Here is a 24685-nt window from a genome sequence, read left to right as displayed (position 1 = left end):
ACACTAGGGTCCATGATGAAACTGTGGGGATACTCTGAGTCATTAGCTTTCAGTGTTTGTTGACTTTATTGGTATAGTATTTCTGTTGCCTATACTAACAGTTTTCATCGGAGTAGCTGACACTTTCTTTCCTAAGTTGAAGCAGGACATTCCTGTAAGATTTGCCAGTACTCACCTGGAGAGTTCCTGGACTCTTAATAACTGTAGCGGGAGGGAAAGGATGGGGTGGGGTTAGGAGTAGGCGGCGTGCCTGAGAGAGCTGTCAATTCGGCAAGAGGTCTCTCAGAGGATTAACAACACTGCGGGGGTGGGAGGGCCCGAGAATGTACTAACACTTGCAGGAGGCCCTGGAAGTGTGTCAATAGTTGCTAGAGGTCCCACGCAGAGAAAAAGTGTGGAAAATCTCTGGTACAGAAAAAACTTGTTAATAAAAGGTTTGGACAATTCTGCCCCCTGGTGTCTATTACTGATGGCATTTTCTGTTCATGGAATACAAAGAATTTACAGTTATCTAGTAATACCTTTCACTAGCAAAAACACCAAGAGTGGTGGATACTGGCAAGATAATCCGTTTTTAGTTGAATTGGTTGAAGGATAAATATTGTCCAGGACACCAGGGAGTATTCCCCTGTACTTGTTCAAAAAGCACTGTGGGATCTTTTGCATCTCATCCAAAAGACTGCACCTCCGACAGTGCAGCTCTCCTGTGTAGTACAACAAGGGAGTGCCAGCCTAGATTTTGTCCCTGGGGTCATCTATAAATCCATGATCTCCTGACTCAGAGGCGACAGAGCTACCCACGGAGCCACAGCAGATTACAAACCAGCGTGTATTGAACCTAGGTAGGAATGGGGCCGAATTGTTAGGATTTGGGGGGAGCTAGGCAAATCATCTAAACTGTCAAGTGCGTGGCACAAAAGCTCTGCACTTTGACAGCCTCCTGCAGGCAGCTGGACTTCTCGGCAGAGCTTTAATCAATAGGCAGGCTCAGTCTGGTCACAACTCATTGGATCAAGGGCTTGGCAGAAGCTTTGAATTCCAACAAAGGATCCTATTGATGGAGCCCATCACTGGCTAATAGCCTGGAAGGCAGAAATTCTCTCCACTGACGCGCACACACACACTCATATGGTTCAACTGAGTTAACAGCAGACAGAGCCATCCTTGTTTCAGCCTGGTTTTGAAATAATCAGTGAACCTCTTAAGAGCCTCAACAATATTACTCCTTGCAGATTGCACTTTATGTTCTCAAGCTTTACTTCACAAACAACAACTTTCCCACATGTCCTTCAGCATTAACATTGCAGTCCACTCACTGGTTACACCCCACACTCTCAAATAAATGATTCTTGCTACTATTGCACTTTGTAAAGGTTAAACATTTAACACTGCCTGGATGATTATACGGACAAGGAATAAATAAGGGGGATTAGTATGTAAAATTAAAGTGCATGGGATTGGGGGCAGTGTATTGCGATGGATAGAAAATTGGTTGGCAGACAGGAAATAAAGAGTAGGGATAAATGGGTCTTTTTCCGAATGGCAGGCAGTGACTAGTGGGGTACCGCAGGGACTGGTGCTAGGACCCCAGCTATTCCCAATATACATTAATGATTTAGATGAGGGAACTAAATGTAATATCTCCAAATTTGCAGATGACACAAAACTGGGTGGGAGAGTGAGTTGCGAGGAGGGGGAGTTGGGAGGAGGATGCAGAGAGGCTTCAGGGTGATTTGGACAAGTTGAGAGTGGCCTAATGCATGGCAGGTGCAATATAATGTGGATAAATGAAAGGCTATCCACTTTGGTAGCAAAAATAAGGCAGATTATTATCTGAACAGTTATAAACAGGGAGGGGAATATGCAGCGAGACCTGGGTGTTCACGTACACCAGTCGCTGAAGGTAAACATGCAAGTGCAACAGGTGGTAAAGGCAAATGGTATGTTGGCCTTCATAGCGAGATAATTTGAATACAGAAGCAGGGATGTCTTGCTGCAATTATACAGGGCCTTGGCGTGGCCACACCTGGAATATTGCACGCAGTTTTGGTCTCCTTATCTGAGGAAAGATGTTCTTGCTATAGAGGGAGTGCAGCAAAGGTTTACCAGACTGATTCTTGGGATGGCGGGACTGACGTATGAGGAGAGATTGAGTCGGTTTGGATTATATTCGCTGGAGTTCAGAAGAGTGAGAGGGGATCTCATAGAAACCTATAAAATTCTAACAGGACGTTACAGGGTAGATGCAGGAAGGATGTTCCCGATGGTGGGGGAGCCCAGAACCAGGGGTCATAGTCTAAGGATACAGGGTAAACCTTTCAGGACTGAGATGAGGAGAAATTTCATCACCCAGAGAGTGGTGAGCCTGTGGAATTCACTACCAAAGAAAGCAGTTGAGGACAAAACATTTCATGTTTTCAAAAAGGAGTTAGATATAGCTCTTGGGTCTAAAAGGATCAAAGGGTATGGGGTGAAAGCCAGAACAGGCTACTGAGTTGGATGATCAGCCATGATCATAATGAATGGCGAAGTAGGCTCGAAGAGCCAAATGGCCTACTCCTAATTTTTATGTTTCTATGAATCAACAGAAGCAGTGAGTCTCCTCTGGCCTACAAAAATGAGATTCCCATCACAAATATATTGGGCTGTTGAGGGGTAATTTGTCTGTCTGATTTTTCTCAAATTTGGGGGAAGAGTCTTTCAGTCTGGTACCTCAGCCAAATGTCTATTCTTCAGTTGTCAGCCATGGCTCAGTGGGGAGCACTCTTGCCTCTGAGCCAGAAGGTTTATGGGGTTCAGGTCACATTCTAGAAACTTGGGAGTACAAATCCAGACCGACACACCCAGCGTCGGTTGTGAGGGGATGTTGTACAACCACCAATGGTGAAGTGATTAAAATTGGGGATGCTCGTGAGGTCAGAAATAGATAAATGCAGATATCTTGGAGGGTGACAGGGCTGGAGGAGATTACGGAGATAGGGAAGATCAAGGCCATGGAAGGATTTGAAAACAAGGATAAGAATTTAAAAAATCGAGGTGTTGCTTAACCAGGGACCAATGTAGGTTAACAAGCATGTGGTGATGGGTGAACAGGACTTGGTGCAAGTAAGGACACAGACAGCAGAGTTTTGGATAACCTCAAGTTTACGCAGTGTAGAATGTGGGAGTCCAGTCAGGAGAGCATTGGAATAGTCAAGTCTAGAGGTAATGAATGCATGGATGAGGGTTTCAGCAGATGAGCTGAGGCAGGGGTTGAGTGGAGTGATGCTAGAGGTGGAAATAGGCAGTCTTAGTGATGGCGTGGATATGAGGTTGCAAAATCAAATATGGTACATAGATTGGAATTGGTAGCTGGAGGCTACTCTCTCAGTACTGCACTAGACTGACAGCCTACATTTTTGTGCTCAAGTCCCTGCAGTGAGTCTTAAAACTGCAGGGATGCAGATCCACAACCACCCACTCATCACAAATAACAATTCCTTATGTAAACAGTAGAATATTTGACTGATTTGGTGATTCTGACAGCATGACAGCTGTCATGATGTTGGTCACACAAATGTACACACCAGTGACAGTGAGTGACCTCTGCAGGGGAGTTAGAGGTTGAAACTGCAACAGTTTTTCCCCTGTGCACTAACCCCATGAACTTCAACCAGCTACAGTAACTTCAGCTGTTGCATTGGTTATGCCAACTTTCATACAGTACCATCAACATAGCAAGGTGCTTCATAGGAGTGTTATTGAACCAAATCTGACAACGCACTAATCAAGTAGATATTGGGACATTTAAGGAGTTATCACTGGCCTGCACCCCATCATAAATGTCAGAATGGGAATGCTCATTGATGACTGCAGAGTGCTCAGTTTCATTCTCAACTCCTCAGATAATGAAGCAGTTCACACCCATGTGCAAAACCTATCAACATTCAGGCTTGGGCAGGTAAGTGGCATGTAACATTCATGTCACAGAATTGCCAGGCAATGATCTTCTCCCATGATATAGAGTCTAACCACCTCTCCATGACATTCAATGGCATTACCATTGCTAAATCCCACCATTAACATCCAGGGCGTCATACTGAACAGAAATTTATGTGGCTACAATAGGTCAGAGGCTGGGTATTTTGCAGTAAGCAACTGACCTGACTCCATACTTCAACCACCACCTTAAAGAATCACTCCCTCAACCATCAGTGTCGGGGAAGCAGTGTGTGCCATCTACAAGAGCACTGCAGCAACTCACCAAGACTTCAACAGCACCTCCCAAACCCACGACCTCGATTACCAATGGCAGCAGATGGACAGGAACACCATCTCCAAATCACATCATCCTAACATGACCATTATTGGCTGTTCCCTCGTGTCGCTGGGACAAAATCCTGGAATGTCTTACTCATCAGCACTGTGAGTGTACCTTCAGCACAAGGATTGAAGTTGTTCAAAACAGCAGCGCCACAAGGACAATTAGGATGGGCGATAAATTAGGGCCTTGCCAGCAAGGCCAGTGAATGAATAAATAAATGTGACCAAAAATTAGTCGAAGAGGTATGTTTTAACAAGGGGCTTAAAAAGTAGACAGAGGCAGAGAGGTTTAGGGAGAGAATTCTCAAGCTTAGAGCCCAGGCAGCTGAAAGCATGGCCAACGGTGGGAGTGATTAAAATCAGGAAGGTGCAAGAGGTCAGAATTGGAGCAGCACAAAGTTTTCAGAAGGTTGAAGGGCCGGAGGAGGTTATAAAGTGGGGGGGGCACAAACATGTTAACTGCTACAGAAAATCTTGACTTACTCCGGGGGGAAAAGAACACATTTCAAGAATTAACAAAGATGCCACAGTTGCTTCTGTTTTAAGCACTAGGAAGAAATCTGACTGACATCTTCATGAGGGTATGTTAGTGCAGTGACTGTATTACGAGATTAGTAATCTAGCAAGAGTTCAAATCTCACCGTGGCAGCTTGAGAATTTGTTCTTCAGATCAGTATAAGAAAAAAAGTCATCAGTACCAGTGTCCATGAAGCCTCAACCCAACTAACTAATTTTTTGAATTCATTCATGGGATGTGGGCGTCACTGGCTCGGCCAGCATTTATTGTCCATCCCCAATTGCCCGAGAAGGTGGTGGTGAGCTGCCTTCTTGAACCACTGTAGTCCTTGGGATGTAGGTACACCAACAGTACTGTTAGCAAAAGACTTCCAGGGTTTTGATCCTGCAACAGTGAAATAGTTCCAAGTCAGACTGGTGTGTGGCTTGGAGGAGAACTTGCAGGTGGTGTGAACTTATGCTGAAGGTACACTCACAGTGTTGATGGGCAAGACGTTCCAGCATTTTGTCCCAACGACACAAGGGAACAGCCAATGTCCTTGATTGGAAGGAAAGCTGCCATATCCGGTCCAGTCTAAAAAGTTTTCATGGGACTGGAATCACTCAGTTGCATCAGAACTAAGACTTGCATTTATGTAGCGTCTTTCGCAAGCTCAGGACATCCCAAAGCACTTTGCAACCAACGAAGCACTTTTTAAAGTGTAGTCACTGCTGTAATGTAGGAAATGTGGCAATTAGTGCACAACAAACTCCCACAAACAGCAATGTTATAATGACCAAGTAATCTATTTTAGTGATGTTGGTTGAAGGATAAATATTGGCCAGACAATAGGGCAATTAGGGATGGGCAGTAAATGCTGGCCTTTCCAGAGAAAGGGAAAAAGCTGACAAATTTTAATGTCTGGAACAGTGACATCCCTTATATGTAACAATGATCAACATAGTGAGATCCATCGCCACGATTCGTATAGGTTACCCCAAACTGCTAAGTAAATTCAGCTGCCTAAAGTCATTAACCATCAGGTACAGCAAATGCAGATGGGTCAAACACATTTCCCACCAGAAATGGAGCAAAGTAAGAGTCTGAGCTATTTTTCCCACAGCTATGCTGGAGAATCACAAAGCAGGAATCTGCACAGAATACTGGACAAACAGCAGCATTTTTAACCTCAGCGCATTAAAGGTGGAAACCGAGATAAGTAAACAAAAGTTCACAAATGACTGATTATCTTATGGTTTCTGCTATCTAAACCCTTTTCTAAAACCAATCTATAAATTACAGAATTGTTACAGTGCAGAAGGAGGCCATTCAGGCTATCATGTCCGCACCAGCTCTCTGAAAGAACAATTCCCTCAGTTCCATTCCCCTGCCTTCTCCCCATAACCCATTATTGATCAATGTGGCGAGGCCAGCAATGTGCTATGGAGGTTAACCGCCAGTTCAGAAAAAACTGGTTATGCACCAGCTTACACTAGCAAAGCTAAATGACACTGATTGCTATACGTATCTGGCGCATACACTCAATTAAAGCAGAAAATTAGTAGCTGTACATAAAAGTTAAGCCTGAAGTTAAAGCTGTGGGTTTGAGTGGCATTGCACTCACTATACTTTTATATTGCTGGTCTCTTCACTATGAAACATCTTGAAAAATTACTGAAGACACTGTAATCTCTCAAGAAAGTTAAGTACCAACTTGCATTTATATAGCAAGTTCTACATTGTATAAAGTCCCAAGGCACTTCACAGGAGCATAGTAAGACAAAAACTGACTGAGCCGAAGAAGGAAACATTAGGACAGGCGACCAAAAGCTTTGGTCAAAGAGGTAGGTTTTAAGGAGCATCTTAAAAAAGGAGAGAAAAATTAGAGAGAGGGGTTTAGGGAGGAAATTCCACAGCTTAAGGCTCTGCTGTCAATGACACAGTACTTAAAATCAGGGATGCGGATGAGGCCAAAATTGGAGGAGCACAGAGTTCTTGGAGGTTGCAGGGCTAGAGGATGTTATAGATTTAGGGAGGTGATGAGGTTATGAAAGGATTTAAAAGTGCTTGGAAGTGTACAGTTTGACAATTGTAGGAATGGTTTCAAACCAAACAAAAACTTGGAAAAACATCTTTGATAGAGAGATACTGGAACACAAGTTAGACAATGTACACCTAGTTTTAATTATACACTCAGAAAAGAGCACAATTTGGGGATAGGGGGTTGGGGGGTGGAGTCATTAAGCAAAGTAGGATAGCTTCAGTTAAAAAATGTGACAGTCTTATTACAAAAAGATAGTACTTCATTGTAACTAAATGGAGAAAATCTTTGCAGAAGTTCTTCTTTTAAAATCTGTTGAAAATACAGACATTAGTTGGTAAAGTTGGCAGACAAGATGGGGAAAACAAAATCCACCAAGAGGGCATTCAAAAAGCAACTGGATGAGAGTGTTCAGGTACGAGAAGGAATGAGCTTTTGATGGGTCAAATGGCCTTTTCATCCTTAATCCATCGTGTGCTAAGTACACAGTTCATTGCTGTAACCATCCAAAAAAATGCTCATCTATGCCAGGGACATGCCGTCAGTTTTTGCATTATGCCAAGCCCCGCACAATTTCTTCTCTTTTTAAATCAAAACTGCTGTACGATTAACTTCCTTCGCACATCGTGAGTGAACTTGTTAATTTTGAAGAGATCGCTTTCGTAAAACGCAGTCATGTTGTGAATGCTGATTTGACGAGCCTAGAACAAAAAAAAGAGCAAAACCTTAAGCCAACTAAACCAGACAAATCACAGTAAAACAAGAGGGTCCCAATAGCTTCTTTTAAATTGAATATTGACAAAAGAATGATGGGATTCAATAAACTTCAATATTACTGGTAAATGTGCACATAACAAAATGTTCAAATGAATCAGACAGCGTGTGTTAATGGGCCAGAGAGCACAAACATAATTCAGGCCCCCCATTTTTGAAGTCCAACATACTCTGTCTTTATAAGCTGCTTTGCCCAAATTTGTAATAGCAAACTTGTCTCACTGTATTTAAATCCTCCAGCCACTTGGCTTTCACAGGAAAAGTGTCGTAAGTTAATGACATTCCCTAAGTACCTGTGAAATCTTGGAATTTCATGCAACTGAAACAAAATTAGACTTGATCATTAAATCAACATGGCCAATTATGATCCAGAAATTCTTAAAATTAGAACACCTTAAAAAAAAACTATGTGCAGCAGTGTTTTGCTTGGCAGTCCTGCTTTACAGCAACATGACATTATTTTGCAATTGCTGAGACTTCTTAGATGCTCTGGGTGGGTACAGCAGGGACTCAATACGTTAAGTGTTTTAAGAAAAGCACAAGATCCCAAGCTGATCAGTTTTGAATGCCGGGGTGGTGAGTGAGTCTGGGTGGCAGAGGTTGAAATGAATTTCCCAGATTCTCTCCACCCAAATTTGGCTTGGGATTTTAATCCGGCTTCTTGCCTCTCCCAGGATAATGGTTTTTGGGTGGGGTGGATGCATATATAGCGTGTTATCATAATTGGGTCCGGCAGGCTGGATGGACCTGAGGGTCTTTTCTTGTCTGTATAAATAGGCAGACACAACTAAATTGGTTCCTGAAGGTGAAGAAGGAGAGACGATAGGATAGAGCATCCAACTGTCTAAAGTAGAACAACATTCAGTTCTACACCTCAGCACAGGACCCAAGTACTAGAACTGGTCCAGGAAACTCAATCTTATTCCTTGCTCTACATAGTTCAGAGCACAGACACATGCTAATGAAGGATGTAGAAATTGTTGCAAATGAAACTATCCCAATCCTTCAGATGATACTAACTCATGCTGGAGTATGGTTCCACAGGCACCAGACATTTTTTTTAAATTCGTTCAGGGGATGTGGGTGTTACTGTCTAGGCCAGCATTTATTGCCCATCCCTAATTGCCCTCGAGAAGGTGGTGGTGGTGAGCTATGTTCTTGAACCACTGCAGTCCTTGGGGTGTCGGTAGATCAACAGTGCTGTTAGGAAAGGATTTCCAGGATTTTGACCAAGCAACAGTGAAGGAACGGCAATATAGGTCCAAGTCAGGACGGTGTGTGGCTTGGAGGGGTACCTGCAGGTGGTGGTGTTCCCGTGCATCTGCTGCCCCCATCCTTCTAGGTGGTCGAATTTGTGGGTTTGGAAGGTACTGCCGAAGCAGCCTTGCTGAGTTACTCAAGTGCATCTTGAAGACGGTACACACTGCTGCCACCTTGCAATGGTGCTGGAGGGAGTGAATGTTGAAGGTGGTGGACCGGGTGCTAATCAAGTGGGCTGCTTTGTGCTGGATGATGTCAAGCTTCTTGAGTGTTGCTGGAGTTGCACCCATCCAGGCAAGTGGAGAGTATTCCATCACACTCCTGACTTGTGTCTTGTAGATGGTGGACAGGCATTGGAGAGTCAGGTGTTGAGTTACTCGTTGCAGAATTCCCAGCCTCTGACCTGCTCTTTTAGCCACAGCATTTATGTGGCTGGTCCAGTTCAGTTTCTGGGCAATGGTGACCCCCAGATTATTAATAGTGGGGGATTCAGTGATGGTTATGCCATTGAACATCCAGGGGAGATGGTTAGATCCTCTCTTGGTTGAGATGGTCATTGCCTGGCACAAATGTTACTTGCCACTTATCAGCCCAAACCTGAATGTTGTCCAAGTCTTGCTGCTTCAGTATCTGAGGAGTCGCGAATGGTGCTGACCATTGTGCAGTCGTCAGCGAACATCTCACTTCTGACCTTATGATGGAGGGAAGGTCATTAATGAAGCAGCTGAAGATGGTTGGGCATAGAACACTACCCTGAGGAACTCCTGCAGTGATGTCCTGGGACTGCCTTTATCTGCTCCCGGGTGTGCATGCCTCAACAGTGTTAGCAAGTTACTTGATCATTGGGGATATATCCATTGTGCCCTTGGGCTGCATCCACTTTCTACTCCAGTCACTAAATAGTGATCAACACAGGGAACCCCCCCCAACCCATCTGAGCTCGAGGGCAGCGAATCCCTATTGCTGCCCTCACCCAGATTACCAAGTGAACCCACCCCTCCCATGACACTGACTGAAACTGGAAGCTTCCTAGTGGGCTTACCTACTGGACCATCGGGGAGTTGCTGTGTATGTTTTATTTTCAGTTAGTAAAAATTAATCCTAAAACTCTTATTGAAGTGACAAAGTTATTAGGAGACCACATAAATTTCACTAACTGCAACAACACAACCATAATTCTCGTTTACCTTTTCCACCAAATCTTTTTCAGGTATTTCAATGGTGTCCTGCTGTGCCCCATATCTATTGCGTTGGTAAGTGGCCTGTTCTGCCACTAACTGCTTCAGAACGAAGAGCAGTAGCTCATTATTGTCTCGTTTGAATGTCAAGTACCTTGAAAATGTCTGAGGGGGAAGAAAGAGTGAGAAAGCATAATTGCAGTGGTTATAAATAAATGTCTTTGGTTGATTAACACATCTTCCACAAGTTCAGTTTTTAAAAAGCAAAATGAAACTCAAAGCAGGAAGCTTTTTGCTTCCAGCATCCATTTTAATCCTGTCCAACATGACGGAATTCTCTCCTCGATCCCCACGTGTAATGCATTTGGATAAGTCCAATCCAGCTTTTAGTGAGTGGACACAACAATGCAATCAAATATCCCCAGAGAGATACTATTGAATTGATTACAGGACTAGTGAATCTCAGTAGCAGCAGACATCAAACACCATTATGTGGATTCCCTCAGGCAGATGGACCAAGCAGGATTCGAGATTTGCAGATAATTGTTTTTTTTTAAATTAAAAATTTATTTGAAAGCATTAACCCAATGAAAAAATATTTCCCCAGGGCACCAACATTTCTACAATTTGTGGACCTGACCAGTTGATTGCAATTTCTGTCATTAGAGCCACAACTTTAAACCAAGTTGAACTACCTCTGGTGTGCCTATAGATTAAACCATAGGTTTTTGAAATCAGGTCCATGAGGAGATTCCAGAGAGTCCACAAGGTCAGAATTATAAACATCTGAAATCAGATATCAAGAATTCTGTGTTTTATACATATTTTTCCCTTGTAATTGTTGGCCTACCAACACTTGTTTTTTTAAATGCAGCATTCTAAAAAATCTGTGCCATTTTATACAATTTTGCTGGAGCTATAAACAGAGCTTTTTAGTAGGAATTGCAGACACTATCTCAAATACCCCCAGGAATGCCACTTATGGGGTGGTTCCTCAAATGACTGAAAACCACTGGTTTAAGCTCAACAAATTCCCAGTCAGCATTGTAGAATACCCTCTGCCAATCCACTACCATTCATACTCAGGGGCTGGACGAAGATCGGGACAGCTTGACATGATAAGGCCAAGAACATCGACGGGAAAAGACAGAGCAATTCATACACATGTATTTAATTTGGACGGAAATCTAATTATATCTAGCAAAAAGATATAAATTTTACATTTATTGTCCAGCACACTCAAAACTGGATATTCCACCTCATCCCATAATCAAACACACAACGACCTGGTTGAACAGACACTGGCAACAAGAGCAACAACAAAAAGCAAAAACAGCCTTCCCGCAGGCTCACCTTCCTCATGCTCCTCATGACACTAAACTTCTGCGTGTCAATGAAGCTCTCTAGCATGACCCGAATGGCCATGTTGACATCATCCTCCATCACATAGTCTCTCAGGTGGATGCGAGCATGTGCCTCAGCCATGCGAATCATGGATTCAATGTGTCGCACCGTGATGGGAATACTTCCTGTGGCCTGTAGGGGAGACAAAGGGCATTTCCTATAAACCCATATTAAAAAGGTGACATTTGAAAATGCCTGAATCGGCACAAATTTTTTGCAAGACAGGGTTAAGCTTCCAACTTAATGTGCATTTAGTTAATTTTGCTGTGTTTAGAATGCCATTGTTTATAATTTAGCACTATCTTGTACTAATGTTCAAGAGTCCTAAGGCTGGAACATTACTTTCTGTAATGTGCTGGATTGTTTTGAAACAATGTATGTCGCATAATTTCCATTCCTTGTCCTCCTCCCTCAGAAGCTGCTGCTAGTAACCCACTGGCAAGTACAACCAACCTCAGGATTCTAGGTAGTAGAGTTGTTCCACCGCCTCACCCCCAAAACAGGAGGACAATACAACATGTATGTGTATGTCTCTCTCTCATACCTGGAGCAGAGGGGTATAAAAAACCCTTATCTAAGTCTTTAGGCAGGATATCTGCTTATAAATAGAAGCACCAACCTCTCATTTTCTATAGCTTCAACAACATATATTTCATTAGACAGAAACTATTTACTGTTTTATTTAGAGGCAAATAGCACAGATGCATTTAAGGGGGAGCTAGATAAATATGTGAGGGAGTAGGGAATAGTAGGATAAGCTGATACTGTTAGATGAGAGAATGCTCGTGTGGAGCATAAAAAGTGGCATAGACCAATTGGGGCAAATGGCCTGTTTAAGACTATGTAATCCTGTGCAATGTCTGTGAGACAGTCACTTAACTGGTGATGCTGGGAGTTCCCACCTCCTACTTCTGCAGCAAGTCGGTGTAGCCTTATCTACACCTCGATCAAGTGCTTTAGAGAAGCAAATACATTAGAGTGGTGGCTGTTTATAAGGCTTGTTGAGCTATTTTAATATTTTTTTTTAAAAAATCAGTATTTGCCTAGTGTCATTTGCTCTGCACCCTTAATTGGGTGAATCTGTCACTACTCCTCAATAAACCTTCTACCCATATATTTTCACAAAATGCCGAATAACTGATCAATAAAAGGTAGCAGGAAGTATGAAGAAATGCACACCACAGAGATTTAAACTAGCTCAGCTTGTCTTTGGAACAGAAGGGGAGTGTTCAAGCCCAGAGTCTGAGCTCACAAATTTACTTTAGTAGTACAATGCAGTTCTGAGGGGGTGTTACATCGCTGGAGGTGTCAGCCTTTGGATGAGGGGATTATACGGAGGCCCTGTCTGTGCTCTCAGGTGAAAGTAAAAGATCCCATGGCAATATTTCAAAAAGCAGGGGAGTTCTACATGGTGTCCTGGCCAATATTTATCCCTCATTCAACATCACTATAACAGATTATCTGGTCATCATCACATTGCTGTTTGTGGGAGTTTACTGTGCACAAATTGGCTGCCACATTTCTTACATTACTAAAAGGTGACTACACTTCAAAAGTACTTCATTGGCTATAAAGCCCTTTGGGAAGTGCAGTAGTCGTGAAAGTCGCAAGAAATGCAAGTCTTTCTTTACTGAGGAGGTTAAAGATGAGATGAGCGTTATTCTAACAAATTAAAAGTGTTAGAAAAGTTATTTAAACTAAAGGGGAAAAAAACACCTCGGGACACCAAGAAATGGAAGAAATAGAAGACCCAGAAATTGCATTAGTTATATTGAATGTGGATGTTTGCTGGCTAACTGGAGAGTGACAAATGCAATACCCATTTTCACAAAGGGAGATGCAACTAACCTGAGTAATTACAAGACAAAATTTAACATCTATGATGGAGAGCTTTAAATATCCAGCAGAAAAATAAATTCAAGCAGTCAGCATGGATTTCAGAAAGGAAGACAGAGTTTGACAAAGCTGAATAGAGTTCTTTGAGAAGGTGACAGTTATGGCAGATGGCAGAAATGCAGTGAATGTGGTGTACATGAAGTGCGCTAAAGATTCCAACAGTTACCACACAGAAGATTGAGTATGGAATTAGAGAGGATCAAATTGGATATAAAACTGAACAGTTGTAATTAAGGGAAGTTTCTCGGGATTTTGAAGTAGGTAGCAGTACCCCACTTTTGCTCAATGTGTACATCAATGATATACATTAATATTTACAGCAGAGTAACAGGCCATTCAGCCCAACATGAATATGCTGGTGTTTATACTCCACACAAGCCCCCTCCCGCTCCATGTATTGCATCTAACCCCATCACCATATTCTATTTCTTTTTTTCCATGTGCTTATCCAGCTTCCCCATAAATGCATCTGAGATTTGTCTCAGCCACTCTACACGGTAGCCAGTTCCACATTCTCACCAAGTTAAGCAGCAGGTTTTGGGTTGGACCACTGGATAACCCTGTTGCACAAGTGTTGTCACAGGAATGGAGTGAAAGAAAAAAATCTGAGATGGTTTTGCCCATCCCATCCTGACTGGAAAATGCATTTCTTGCTGGTCAATTGTGGAACAGTTTTCGTGACTCTTGACAATTTGAAATTACTGCGCTTTGAATCAAAGTAACACCGGGAGAGTCTACTTTTCCTTTTTCAGCAAGTGGTTAGGATCTGGAGTTCAGAGGCAGATTCAATTATAGCTTTCAAAAGGAAATTGGATATTTATCCAAAGAGAAAAGATTTGCAGGACTACAGGGAAAAGGTAGGAGAGTGAGATTAGCTGAGTAGCTCTCACAGAGAGGGGGCTGGCACCGACATGATGAACTGAATGGCCTCCTTCTGTATTGTAACCATTCTAGGATTCTAAATTAGAAGTTGACAAAACATCTAATATGACCACTGCTGATGTGGAATGGGGGTAGAAAAGGGAAATGTTCTCAAATCTGTTAAATATTGTTTAGAATTGTGATAATTGTAAGCCAACACTTAAAAATGCTAATTTCATTGCTTGTGCACATTTAAAAAAAAATCACTCACGTGTGAATGGGAAAGCAACATTAATTGTATTCTGATTTTTCATTAAGATAGCAATTCTAACCCCAAATTGTAATTCAGCCTCAGAATTATGAGGGGGAAAGTGATGGCACGGTGGCTTAGAATGCAGGATTTTGACATCTCTAAGACCTGAGATAGTCAATAATTTGAACAGAGGGTGAGAGAGGAGGGTGCCTAATTTTGCAGACGACACACAGAGGAGGGATAGCAAAGAAGGAAATCGGTATGAGGATACTGATCAGATAATTATTGATAAGACAAGGAGTTAGCTGTACAGCTGTACAGAAAAACAGTACAGGGAGGGCAAGAGAACAGAAATACAAAAACCAAAGTCTTCTACCATCGACTCCTTTCGGAGGTCACTGTACATCTTGGCCACTTTGTCCTGGTCCATCTGGTTCAGCTTGGGGTGGACTTTCTCTTTGCCGTAGATGACGTATTTCTTCAGCAGCTCCTGTGGAATGGGATCCACCCCGTATGTGTTTGGCAAATAAGCATCATCGGCTTCTCCATTTATACAATCTTTGTTGCTTGGATGGTTTTTGATGTGACTGGCCACAACAAAACGAGCCAGCAATTCATCCTGTGTGAGATAGGCAGTAAGTATTTATAACCGTTATTAGGTGACATATAGCATCAAATTAATAGTAGATAAGAAGGAATGGCACAGTATTCCAGTAGTCCAAAGTACTAAATTATGGGAACATAGAGAAATAGAAATTTACGGCACAAAAGGCTATTCAGTCCATCATTCCTGTGCCAGCCAAAAGTTATCCAGCCTAATCCCACTTTCCAGCTCTTGGATTGTAGCCCTGTAGATTACGGCACTTCAAGTGCTCAGGTGCATTTCCAACTCTTTTTTTTTTTAAAAAAACATAATGAGCGTTTCTCCTTCCACAACCCTGCCAGCAGTGAGTTCCACACCCCCACACCGTCTGGATGAAAGATTCCTCAAATTCCCCTCCATTCCTTCTACCAAATATTTTAAATCTATGCTCCCTCTCTGTTGGGGAAATAGTTTATTCCTAGCCACTGTATCTAGGCCCCTGATAATTTTATTACAGAATCGTTACAGTGCAGGAGGTCATTCAGCCCATCGTGTCTGCACTGGGTCTCCAAAAGAGCAATTCCCTCAGTTCCCTTCCCCTGCTTTCTCCCTGTAAGCCTGCACATTCTTCCTTTTCATATAAGAGTAGGCGGTGGCGTAGTGGTATTATCACTGGACTAGTAACCCAGAGACCCAGGGTATTGCTCTGGGGACATGGGTTCAAATCCCACTACAGCAGAAGGTGGAATTTGAATTTAATTAATAAATCTGAAATTAAAACTAGTCTAATGATGGCCATGAAACCATTGTCGATTGTTGTAAAAACCCATCTGGTTCACTAATGTCCTTTAGGGAAGGGAATCTGCTGTCCTTACCTGGTCCGGCCTACATGTGACTCCAGACCCACAGCAATGTGGTTAACTCTTACATGCCCTCTGAAATGGCCTAGCAAGCCACTCAGTTGTACCTAACCGCTACAAACTCTATAAAAAGGAATGAAACCGGACAGACCACCCGGCATCGACCTAGGCACCGGAAACGACAACGGCAAACCCAGCCCTGTCGCCCTGCAAAGTCCTCCTTTGGCTTGTGCCAAAGTTGGGAGAGCTGTTCCACAGACTAGTCAAGCAACAGCCTGACATAGTCATACTCAAGGAATCATACCTTACAGACAATGTGCCAGACACCGCCATCACCATCCCCGGGTACGTCCTGTCCCACCGGCAGGACAGACCCAGCAGCGGTGGTGGCACAGTGGTATACAGTCGGGAGGGAGTTGCCCTGGGAGTCCTCAACATCGACTCTGGACCCCATGAAGTCTCATGGTATCAGGTCAAACATGGGCAAGGTAACCTCCTACTGATTACCACCTACCGCCCTCCCTCAGCTGATGACTCAGTACTCCTCCATGTTGAACACCACTTGGAGGAAGCACTGAGGGTAGCAAGGGCACAAAATGTACTCTGGGTGGGGGACTTCAATGTCCATCACCAAGAGTGGCTCGGTAGCACCACTACTGACCGAGCTGGCCGAGTCCTAAAGCACATGGCTGCTAGACTGGGTCTGCGGCAGGCTGTGGGGGAACCAACACTAGGGAAGAACATACTCGACCTCGTCCTCACCAATCTGCCTGCCGCAGATGCATCTGTCCATGACAGTATTTGTAAGAGTGACCACCGCACAGTCCTTGTGGAGACGAACTCCCGCCTTCACATTGAGGATACCGTCCATCGTGTTGTGTGGCACTATCACCGTGCTGAATGGGACAGATTTCGAACAGATCTAGCAATGCAAAACTGGGCATCCATGAGGCGCTGTGGGCCATCAGCAGCAGCAGAATTGTACTCCACCACAATCTGTAACCTGACGGCCTAGCATATCCCCCACTCTACCATTACCATCAAGCCAGGAAACCAACCCTGGTTCAATGAAGAGTGCAGGAGGGCATGCCAGGCATTCCTCAAAATGAGGTGTCAACCTGGTGAAGCCACAAACCAGGACTACTTGCATGCCAAACTGCGTAAGCAGCATGCGATAGACAGAGCTAAGCGATCCCATAACCAACGGATCAGATCTAAGCTCTGCAGTCCACCACATCCAGCCGAGAATGGTGGTGGACAATTAAACAACTAACTGGAGGAGGTGGCTCCACAAATATCCCCATCCTCAATGATGGGGGAACCCAGCACATCAGTGCGAAAGATAAGGCTGAAGCATTTGCAACAATCTTCAGCCAGAAGTGCTGAGTTGATGATCCATCTCGGCCTCCTCCTGAGGTCCCCAGTAACACAGATGCCAGACTTCAGCCAATTCGATTCACTCCACGTGATATCAAGAAACGACTGAAGGCACTGGATACTGCAAAAGCTATGGGCCCTGACAATATTCCGGCAATAGTACTGAAGACCTGTACTCCAGAACTTGCCGCGCCCCTAGCCAAGCTGTTCCAGTACAACTACAACACTGGCATCTGCCCTGCAATGTGGAAAATTGCTCAGGTATGTCCTGTACACAAAAAGCAGGACAAATCCAACCCGGCCATCTACTACCCCATTAGCCTACTCTCAATCATCAGTAAAGTGATGGAAGGTGTCATCAACAGTGCCATCAAGCGGCACTTGCTTAGCAACAACCTGCTCAGTGACGCTCAGTTTGGGTTCCGCCAGGGCCACTCAGCTCCTGACCTCATTACAGCCTTGGTTCAAACATGGACAAAAGAGCTGAACTCAAGAGGTGAGGTCAGAGTGACTGCCCTTGACATCAAGGCAGCATTTGACCGAGTATGGCATCAAGGAGCCCTAGCAAAACTGAGGTCAATGGGAAGCAGGGGGAAAACCCTCCGCTGGCTGGAGTCATACCTAGCACAAAGGAAGATGGTTGTGGTTGTTGGAGGTCAATCATCTGAGCTCCAGGACATCACTGCAGGAGTTCCTCAGGGTAGTGTCCTAGGCCCAACCATCTTCAGCTGCTTCATCAATGACCTTCCTTCAATCATAAGGTCAGAAGTGGGGATGTTCGCTGATGATTGCACAATGTTCAGCACCATTCGTGACTCCTCAGATACTGAAGCCAGTCCGTGTAGAAATGCAGCAAGACCTGGACAATATCCAGGCTTGGGCTGATAAGTGGCAAGTAACATTCGCGCCATACAAGTGCCAGGCAATGACCATTTCCAACAAGAAAGAATCTAACCATCTCCCCTTGACATTCAACAGCATTACCATCGCTGAGTCCCCCACCATCAACATCCTAGGGGCTACCATTGACCAGAAACTGAACTGGAGGAGCCATATAAATACCGTGGCTACAAGAGCAGGTCAGAGGCTAGGAATCCTGAGGCGAGTAACTCACCTCCTGACTCCCCAAAGCCTGTCCACCATCTACAAGGCACAAGTTAGGAGTGTGATGGAATACTCTCCACTTGCCTGGATGGGTGCAGCTCCAACAACACTCAAGAAGCTCGACACCATCCAGGACAAAGCAGCCCGCTTGATTGGCACCCCATCTACAAACATTCACTCCCTCCACCACCGACGCACAATGGCAGCAGTGTGTACCATCTACAAGATGCACTGCAGCAATGCACCAAGGCTTCTTAGACAGCACCTTCCAAACCCGCGACCTCTACCAACTCGAAGGACAAGGGCAGTAAATGCATGGGAACACCACCACCTGCAAGTTCCCCTCCAAGTCACACACCATCCTGACTTGGAACTATATCGCCGTTCCTTCACTGTCGCTGGGTCAAAATCCTGGAACTCCTTTCCTAACAGCACTGTGGGTGTACCTAGCCCACATGGACTGCAGCGGTTCAAGAAGGCAGCTCATCACCACCTTCTCAAGGGCAATTAGGGACGGGCAATAAATGCTGGCCTGGCCAGCGACGCCCACATCCCATGAATGAATAACAAAAAAACCCATCCAATTCCCTTTTGAATGCTTCAATTGAACCTGCCATGTTCTCAGGCAGCGCATTCCAGACCTTAACTACTCACAGGGTGAAAAAGTTCTCCCTCATGTCGCCTTTGCTTCTCTTACCAAATACTTCAAATCTGTGCCCACTCGTTCTCGATCCTTTCACGAGTGGGAACAGTTTCTCTCTATCTACTCTGACCAGACCCCTCATGATTTTGAATACCTCTATCAAATCACCTCTCAGCCTTCTTTCCTCCAAGGAAAACAGTCCTAGCTTCTCCAATCTATCTTCATAACTGAAATTTATCATTCTGGGAACCATTCTCGTGAATCTTTTCTGTACTCTCTCCAATGCCCTCATGTCTTTCCTAAAGTGCGGCTCCCAGAACTGGACGCAATACTCCAGCTGAGGCTGAACCAGTGTCTTATACAAGTTCAACATAACTTCCTTGCTCTTGTACTTTATGCCCTATTGATAAAGCCATGGACACTGTATGCTTTATTAACCACTCTCTCAACCTGTCCTGCCACCTTCAATGACTTATGCACAGAAACACCTAGGTCCCTCTGCTCCTGCACCCCCTTCAGAATTGTACCCTTTAGTCTAAATTGTCTTTCCATGTTCTTCCTACCAAAATGAATCACTTCACATTTCTCTGCATTGAACTTCATCTGCCACTTGTCTGCCCATTCCACCAACTTGTCCATGTCTTTTTGAAGTTCTACACTATCCTCCTCACAGTTCACAATGCTTTCAAGTTTATCATCTACAAACTTTGAAATTATGCCCTATACACCAAGGTCTAGGTCATTAATATACATCAGGAAAAGCAAGGGTTCCAACACTGATCCCTGGGGAGCTCCACTACAAATCTCGCCGGCAGCGGGCGGGCGGACCCGCCACCAGCAAGGTCTTCAGCTGCGCTCTCCCCGCACCTGCTCCCCAGGCCCCCTCTCCCCCCACCCCTGCTCTCTCTGACCCGGATCCCCCCACCATCTGCCCGTGTTACGTGAGGACGTCATCTGCACATGCGCCAACCAATCCTGGCACTGCGGAACGCAGTGCATGCGCAGAGGGTAGGAACCAACGGTTGGCGCAGTTGGATGACATAAGCTGCCGGCTGCGTTGTCAGTAATCACTTTGAAAGTCAAATCATTCTTTGATGCCACTGCAGCAGCCTGGGACAATTTTAAAATCACAGCGTAAGTCAGTGATGGGTGGAGCCTTCTTTTTACACTATGTGGGAGCAGAGATAGGGCATTTACATCAGAAATACTGCACCAAAAACAAGGACAGAATTTAATTCATACCTGAACAGGGTCAATGGTGTCTCTAACAACACAAAGAACGTCAAATCTAGATACAATAGGTTCCGACAGATCCACATTCTCCGCAAAGGTCAAAGAAGGGTCATACCGACCACCTGAACAGAACACAAGTAGGCAAAGAAGTTAAACATGGGCTCACAGATCATTCTTGGAAAGTTCTTTTAATATTTGTCAAACCTACCAACAATATTACACAAGAAATGTCAGCATGAAACAGCGGGAAACATTTCAGTCACATTCCAGCACAGGATCTAGGCTCCCAGCACTGTCTGAAGATGTTGGAACTAGCCCCTGTAAGCTTGTTCCACTGATTCAAGTGGACTATAAGAATCCCTCAGCAGTATTCGAAAGGGGACAGGAGTTTTCCCTTCCCACTCACGTCCTGATCAGAATTTCCCCCCACCCATCCTCCCCCTCCTGATCAAAACTACTAAAGGTTAGTCACTAATCTCATTGCTGTGTAGGATTTTGCTCTGCACAGCATGGATGCTGCATAAAATTCACAACAGCAATGACAATTCCTAATTTTGATATTTATTAAGGGACTATATAAATTCCAAGTCTTCTTCATATAAAGAGGTGTAACAGTATTTGTTGTATCCAAAACAGCTCAAATCTATTACATTGCACAGAATGAAATGCACTCTAAAACCATGATATGGATGATTCAAAAATCAAAATTTTAACCAGCCTTCTCTCTTTACAGATGCTGATGGAAGCTGCTTGATATTTCAAGCATCTTCTGTTTTTAATTCAGAACTCCAGAATTTGCAGATTTTTCCTCTGAACACAATAATGACAACTCATTTATGTAGCACCTTTAATGAAATAATAAGTCCCAAGATGCTTCACAGAAGCATTATAAAGCAAAACATGACAACACCGAGTCACATAAGGAGATATTAGGTCAGATAATCAAAACCTTGGTCAAAGAGGTAGATTTTAAAGGAGTTTCTTAAAAGAGGAAAGCAAGGTACAGAGGCAGAGAGGTGTAGGAAGGTAATCCCAGAGCTTAGGGCTTAGACAAGAATGGCCACCTATGGTGGAGTGATTGAAAATTGAGGATGCACAAGAGGCCAGAATTGGATGAGCACGGAGATTTCAGAGGGTTGTGGAGCTGAAGGAGATTACAGAGATAGGGAAGGGCGAGGCCATGGAGGGATTTGAAAACAAGGATTAGACGTTTAAAATCAAGACACTGCTTGACCCGGAGCCAGTGTGGGTCAGCAAGCACAGGGATGATGGGTGAATGGTTCTCGGTACGAGTTAAGACATGGGCAGAGTTTTAGATGACGTCAAGTTGTGGGAGACCAGCCAGGAGTGCATTGGAACAGTCAAGTCTAGAGTTAACTAAAGCATGAATGGGGCATGTAAGCTAAACAAATCCACTATTTTTCAAAAACAAATGCTGGGTGGCACACTGCTGGCACCTGCACAAATGCAGCCTCATTGACCGAAACATCATTCTTTGCGAATGTCTCAGGCAGCTGCCAGTAATAAAGATGATGGCACTACTCAATTTGACACAAAAAAGCAAGTTGAACCCAAACTCCTCACCCCTCAATGGCCGTGATCATTGCCTCCATCCCAAACAATACTCTGCTCCCTTCCACGATCACCACCTCAATCACCGCTTTCTCTTCCCCATTCCCTCCTGCGATTGCTGATTCTCTGACAGTCCCTCATCGCCCCCGACTGCTTGACACTCCATCTGCTCACTCTCCTGACTGCTCACTGTTTGTTCCCCGCCCCGCCGCTTTCTCCCCCCTGCAGTTGGCCGCTTGCCTGCTCAGTGCGTGGTTATATCATTATGTGTGACATCATTATATGGTGACATTGGCATGCCCATGTGCAGATTCATACTGGCAAGCATTCAGACGCACTGATGACGTCAGCGATCACTCTGCACGTGCTCTCCATTGTCAGGAGACACATAGTTTTTCAAATCCTATATTAGAAACCTTCATCAAGCATGCCATTTGTTGACACCCAATGCCAGTAGCCAAAAAAAAAACAACTCCCAGGAGTGGCAGCTCACTAACTAAAAAGTAAGACTTGCACAGATTATGACATAAGCAGCAATTGTATGCTCAGGAAAATCCCACAAACAGCACTGAGAAAAATGACCAGTTTTGGCAGTATTCAATTGAGAGGAAAATAGTGGCCAGAGCACCAGATGAACTCTCTACTCTGCTTTGAACAATACCAAGGAATCTAACATCCACCTAAACATGGTCTGGTCCTTCATTTTAAGATGTTGAATGAAGACCTCTTAGCCCCTCAGTGCTGTCCTGGAGTGTTTTGTGTAAGGCTTGAGCCCACAATCTTTCAACTCAAAAGAAAAAAAACTTGCATTTCTATAGCACCCCACAGCCAATTAAGCACCTTTGAAGTGTAGTCGCTGTTCTAATGTAGAAAAACAGCCAATGTGTACAAAGCAATCTCCCACAAACAGCAATGTGATAAATGGCCATTTTTTTTTTTAAAAATAGGTAATTTTGGTTAAGGAGTAGATATTGGCCTGGACATAGGGGAGAACTCCTTGTTCCTCTTTGATGTAGGGTCTTGGGATATTTTTCCATCCACCTGAAAAAGCAGACAAAGCCACAGTCTAATATTTCCTCTGAAAGACAGGATGGCACTCTCTCAGTATTGAACTAGATGTGTATGGCTAAATTTTATGCTCAAGTCTGAGGAGTGGCAGTGGAACCCACAAACTTCTGACTCAAGAGGTGAGAGTGCCATGCACTAATCGATCACTATTTGCACTTCTTTTAAAAAGTCTGCCTTTTGTATACAATGGTTATATTTCTTATCTTTGTTCTTATTACCTATCTTCTTCCTGCTTATACAACCAATACTCAAAACATTTGTCAGCAAAGAGGAGTACCCTGATGAGGACTTTCCGTACTTTGGTCTTCGCTCTTAGACGGGCAAGGTTGAACAACCTACCACCTGATCTTGAGTGGAGGAAAATTCCTTCTTAAGACTTGAATGCATGTGAGAGAAGCAGGGAGAAGAAGATCCCAAACAGTGTAGGTGCAAGAACACAGCCCTGTTTCACGCCACTCAGGATAGGAAAGGGGTCTGATGAGGCGCCGCTATGCTGAATTGTGCCTTTCACATTGTCATGGAATGAGGTGATGATACTTAGTTTAGTTTTAGTTTAGAGATACAGCACTGAAACAGGCCCTTCGGCCCACCAAGTCTGTGCCGACCATCAACCACCCATTTATACTAATCCTACACTAATCCCATATTCCTACCACATCCCCACCTGTCCCTATATTTCCCTACCACCTACCTATACTAGGGGCAATTTATAATGGCCAATTTACCTACCAACCTGCAAGTCTTTTTGGCTTGTGGGAGGAAACCGGAGCACCCGGAGAAAACCCACACAGACACAGGGAGAACTTGCAAACTCCACAGGAAGTACCCAGAATTGAACCTGGGTCGCTGGAGCTGTGAGGCTGCGGTGCTAACCACTGCGCCACTGCACTACTAAGCCACTTAGTAGCTTTGGTGGACATCCAATCTTTTCTAGCAGTCTGAAGAGACCACGTCTGCTGACGAGGTCAAAGGCTTTGGTGAGATCAATGAAAGCAACGTAGAGAGCATCTGTTGTTCACGGCATTTCTCCTGTAGCTGGCGAAGGGAGAACAGCATGTCAATGGTGGATCTCTCTGCTTCAAAACCGCACTGTGCCTCAGGGTAGACACGCTCAGCCAGCTTCTGGAGCCTGTTTAAACTGACTCGAGCGAAGACTTTCCCCACTATGCTGAGCAGTGAGATTCCACGGTAGTCGTTGCATGCATTTGATGCTGCATTAACATCTCACACTGAAGGGTGTCTGCAGAGACTCATCGACAGGATTGCGTCTGCCTGCACAGAGTTTGGCCTAACCATCAGCCTCAAGAAAACGAACATCAAGAGACAGGACGTCAAAAATGCCCCATCCATAAATATCAGTGACCACCCTCTGCAAGTGGTTCAAGAGTTCACCTACCTAGGCTCAACTATCACCAGTAACCTGTCTCTTGATGCAGAATTCAACAAGTGCATGGGGAAGGCTTCCTCTGCTATGTCCAGACTGGCCAAGAGAGTGTGGGAAAATGGCGCACTGGCACAGAACACAAAAGTCCGAGTGTATCAAGCCTGTGCCCTCAGTACCTTGCTCTATGGCAGCGAGGCCTGGACAACGTATGCCAGCCAAGAGCGACGTCTCAATTCATTCCATCTTCACTGCCTCCGGAGAATCCTTGGCATCAGGTGGAAGGACCGTATCTCCAACACAGAAGTCCTCGAGGCGGCCAACATCCCCAGCATATACACCCTACTGAGCCAGCGGCGCCTGAGATGGCTTGGCCATGTGAGCCGCATGGAAGATGGC

The 24685-nt window shown here is 44.4% G+C and overlaps 1 protein-coding gene across 1 annotated transcript in view; it reads right to left on the bottom strand.

The window, feature by feature from the left end:
- Positions 1-6958: 6958 nt before the first annotated feature.
- The window catches only part of mcm2 (minichromosome maintenance complex component 2), a 46005-nt gene continuing 28278 nt past the window's right edge, over positions 6959-24685 (bottom strand). Inside the window, exons 13-17 of the mRNA XM_068052146.1 lie at positions 20275-20387; positions 14842-15084; positions 11405-11587; positions 10061-10216; positions 6959-7540 (exon numbers count right to left, since the gene is read on the bottom strand). Of these exons, the coding sequence (XP_067908247.1) occupies positions 7430-7540; positions 10061-10216; positions 11405-11587; positions 14842-15084; positions 20275-20387 (806 nt within the window). The 3' untranslated portion in view covers positions 6959-7429. The remainder of the gene's footprint in view (positions 7541-10060; positions 10217-11404; positions 11588-14841; positions 15085-20274; positions 20388-24685) is intronic.

This window comes from Heterodontus francisci, chromosome 19 (assembly GCF_036365525.1).
Source record: "Heterodontus francisci isolate sHetFra1 chromosome 19, sHetFra1.hap1, whole genome shotgun sequence".
In the NCBI taxonomy this organism is placed as follows: Eukaryota; Metazoa; Chordata; class Chondrichthyes; order Heterodontiformes; family Heterodontidae; genus Heterodontus; species Heterodontus francisci.
The sequence above is the reverse complement of the archived record's forward strand: the minus strand, read 5'-3'. Positions and strand labels throughout refer to the sequence as shown.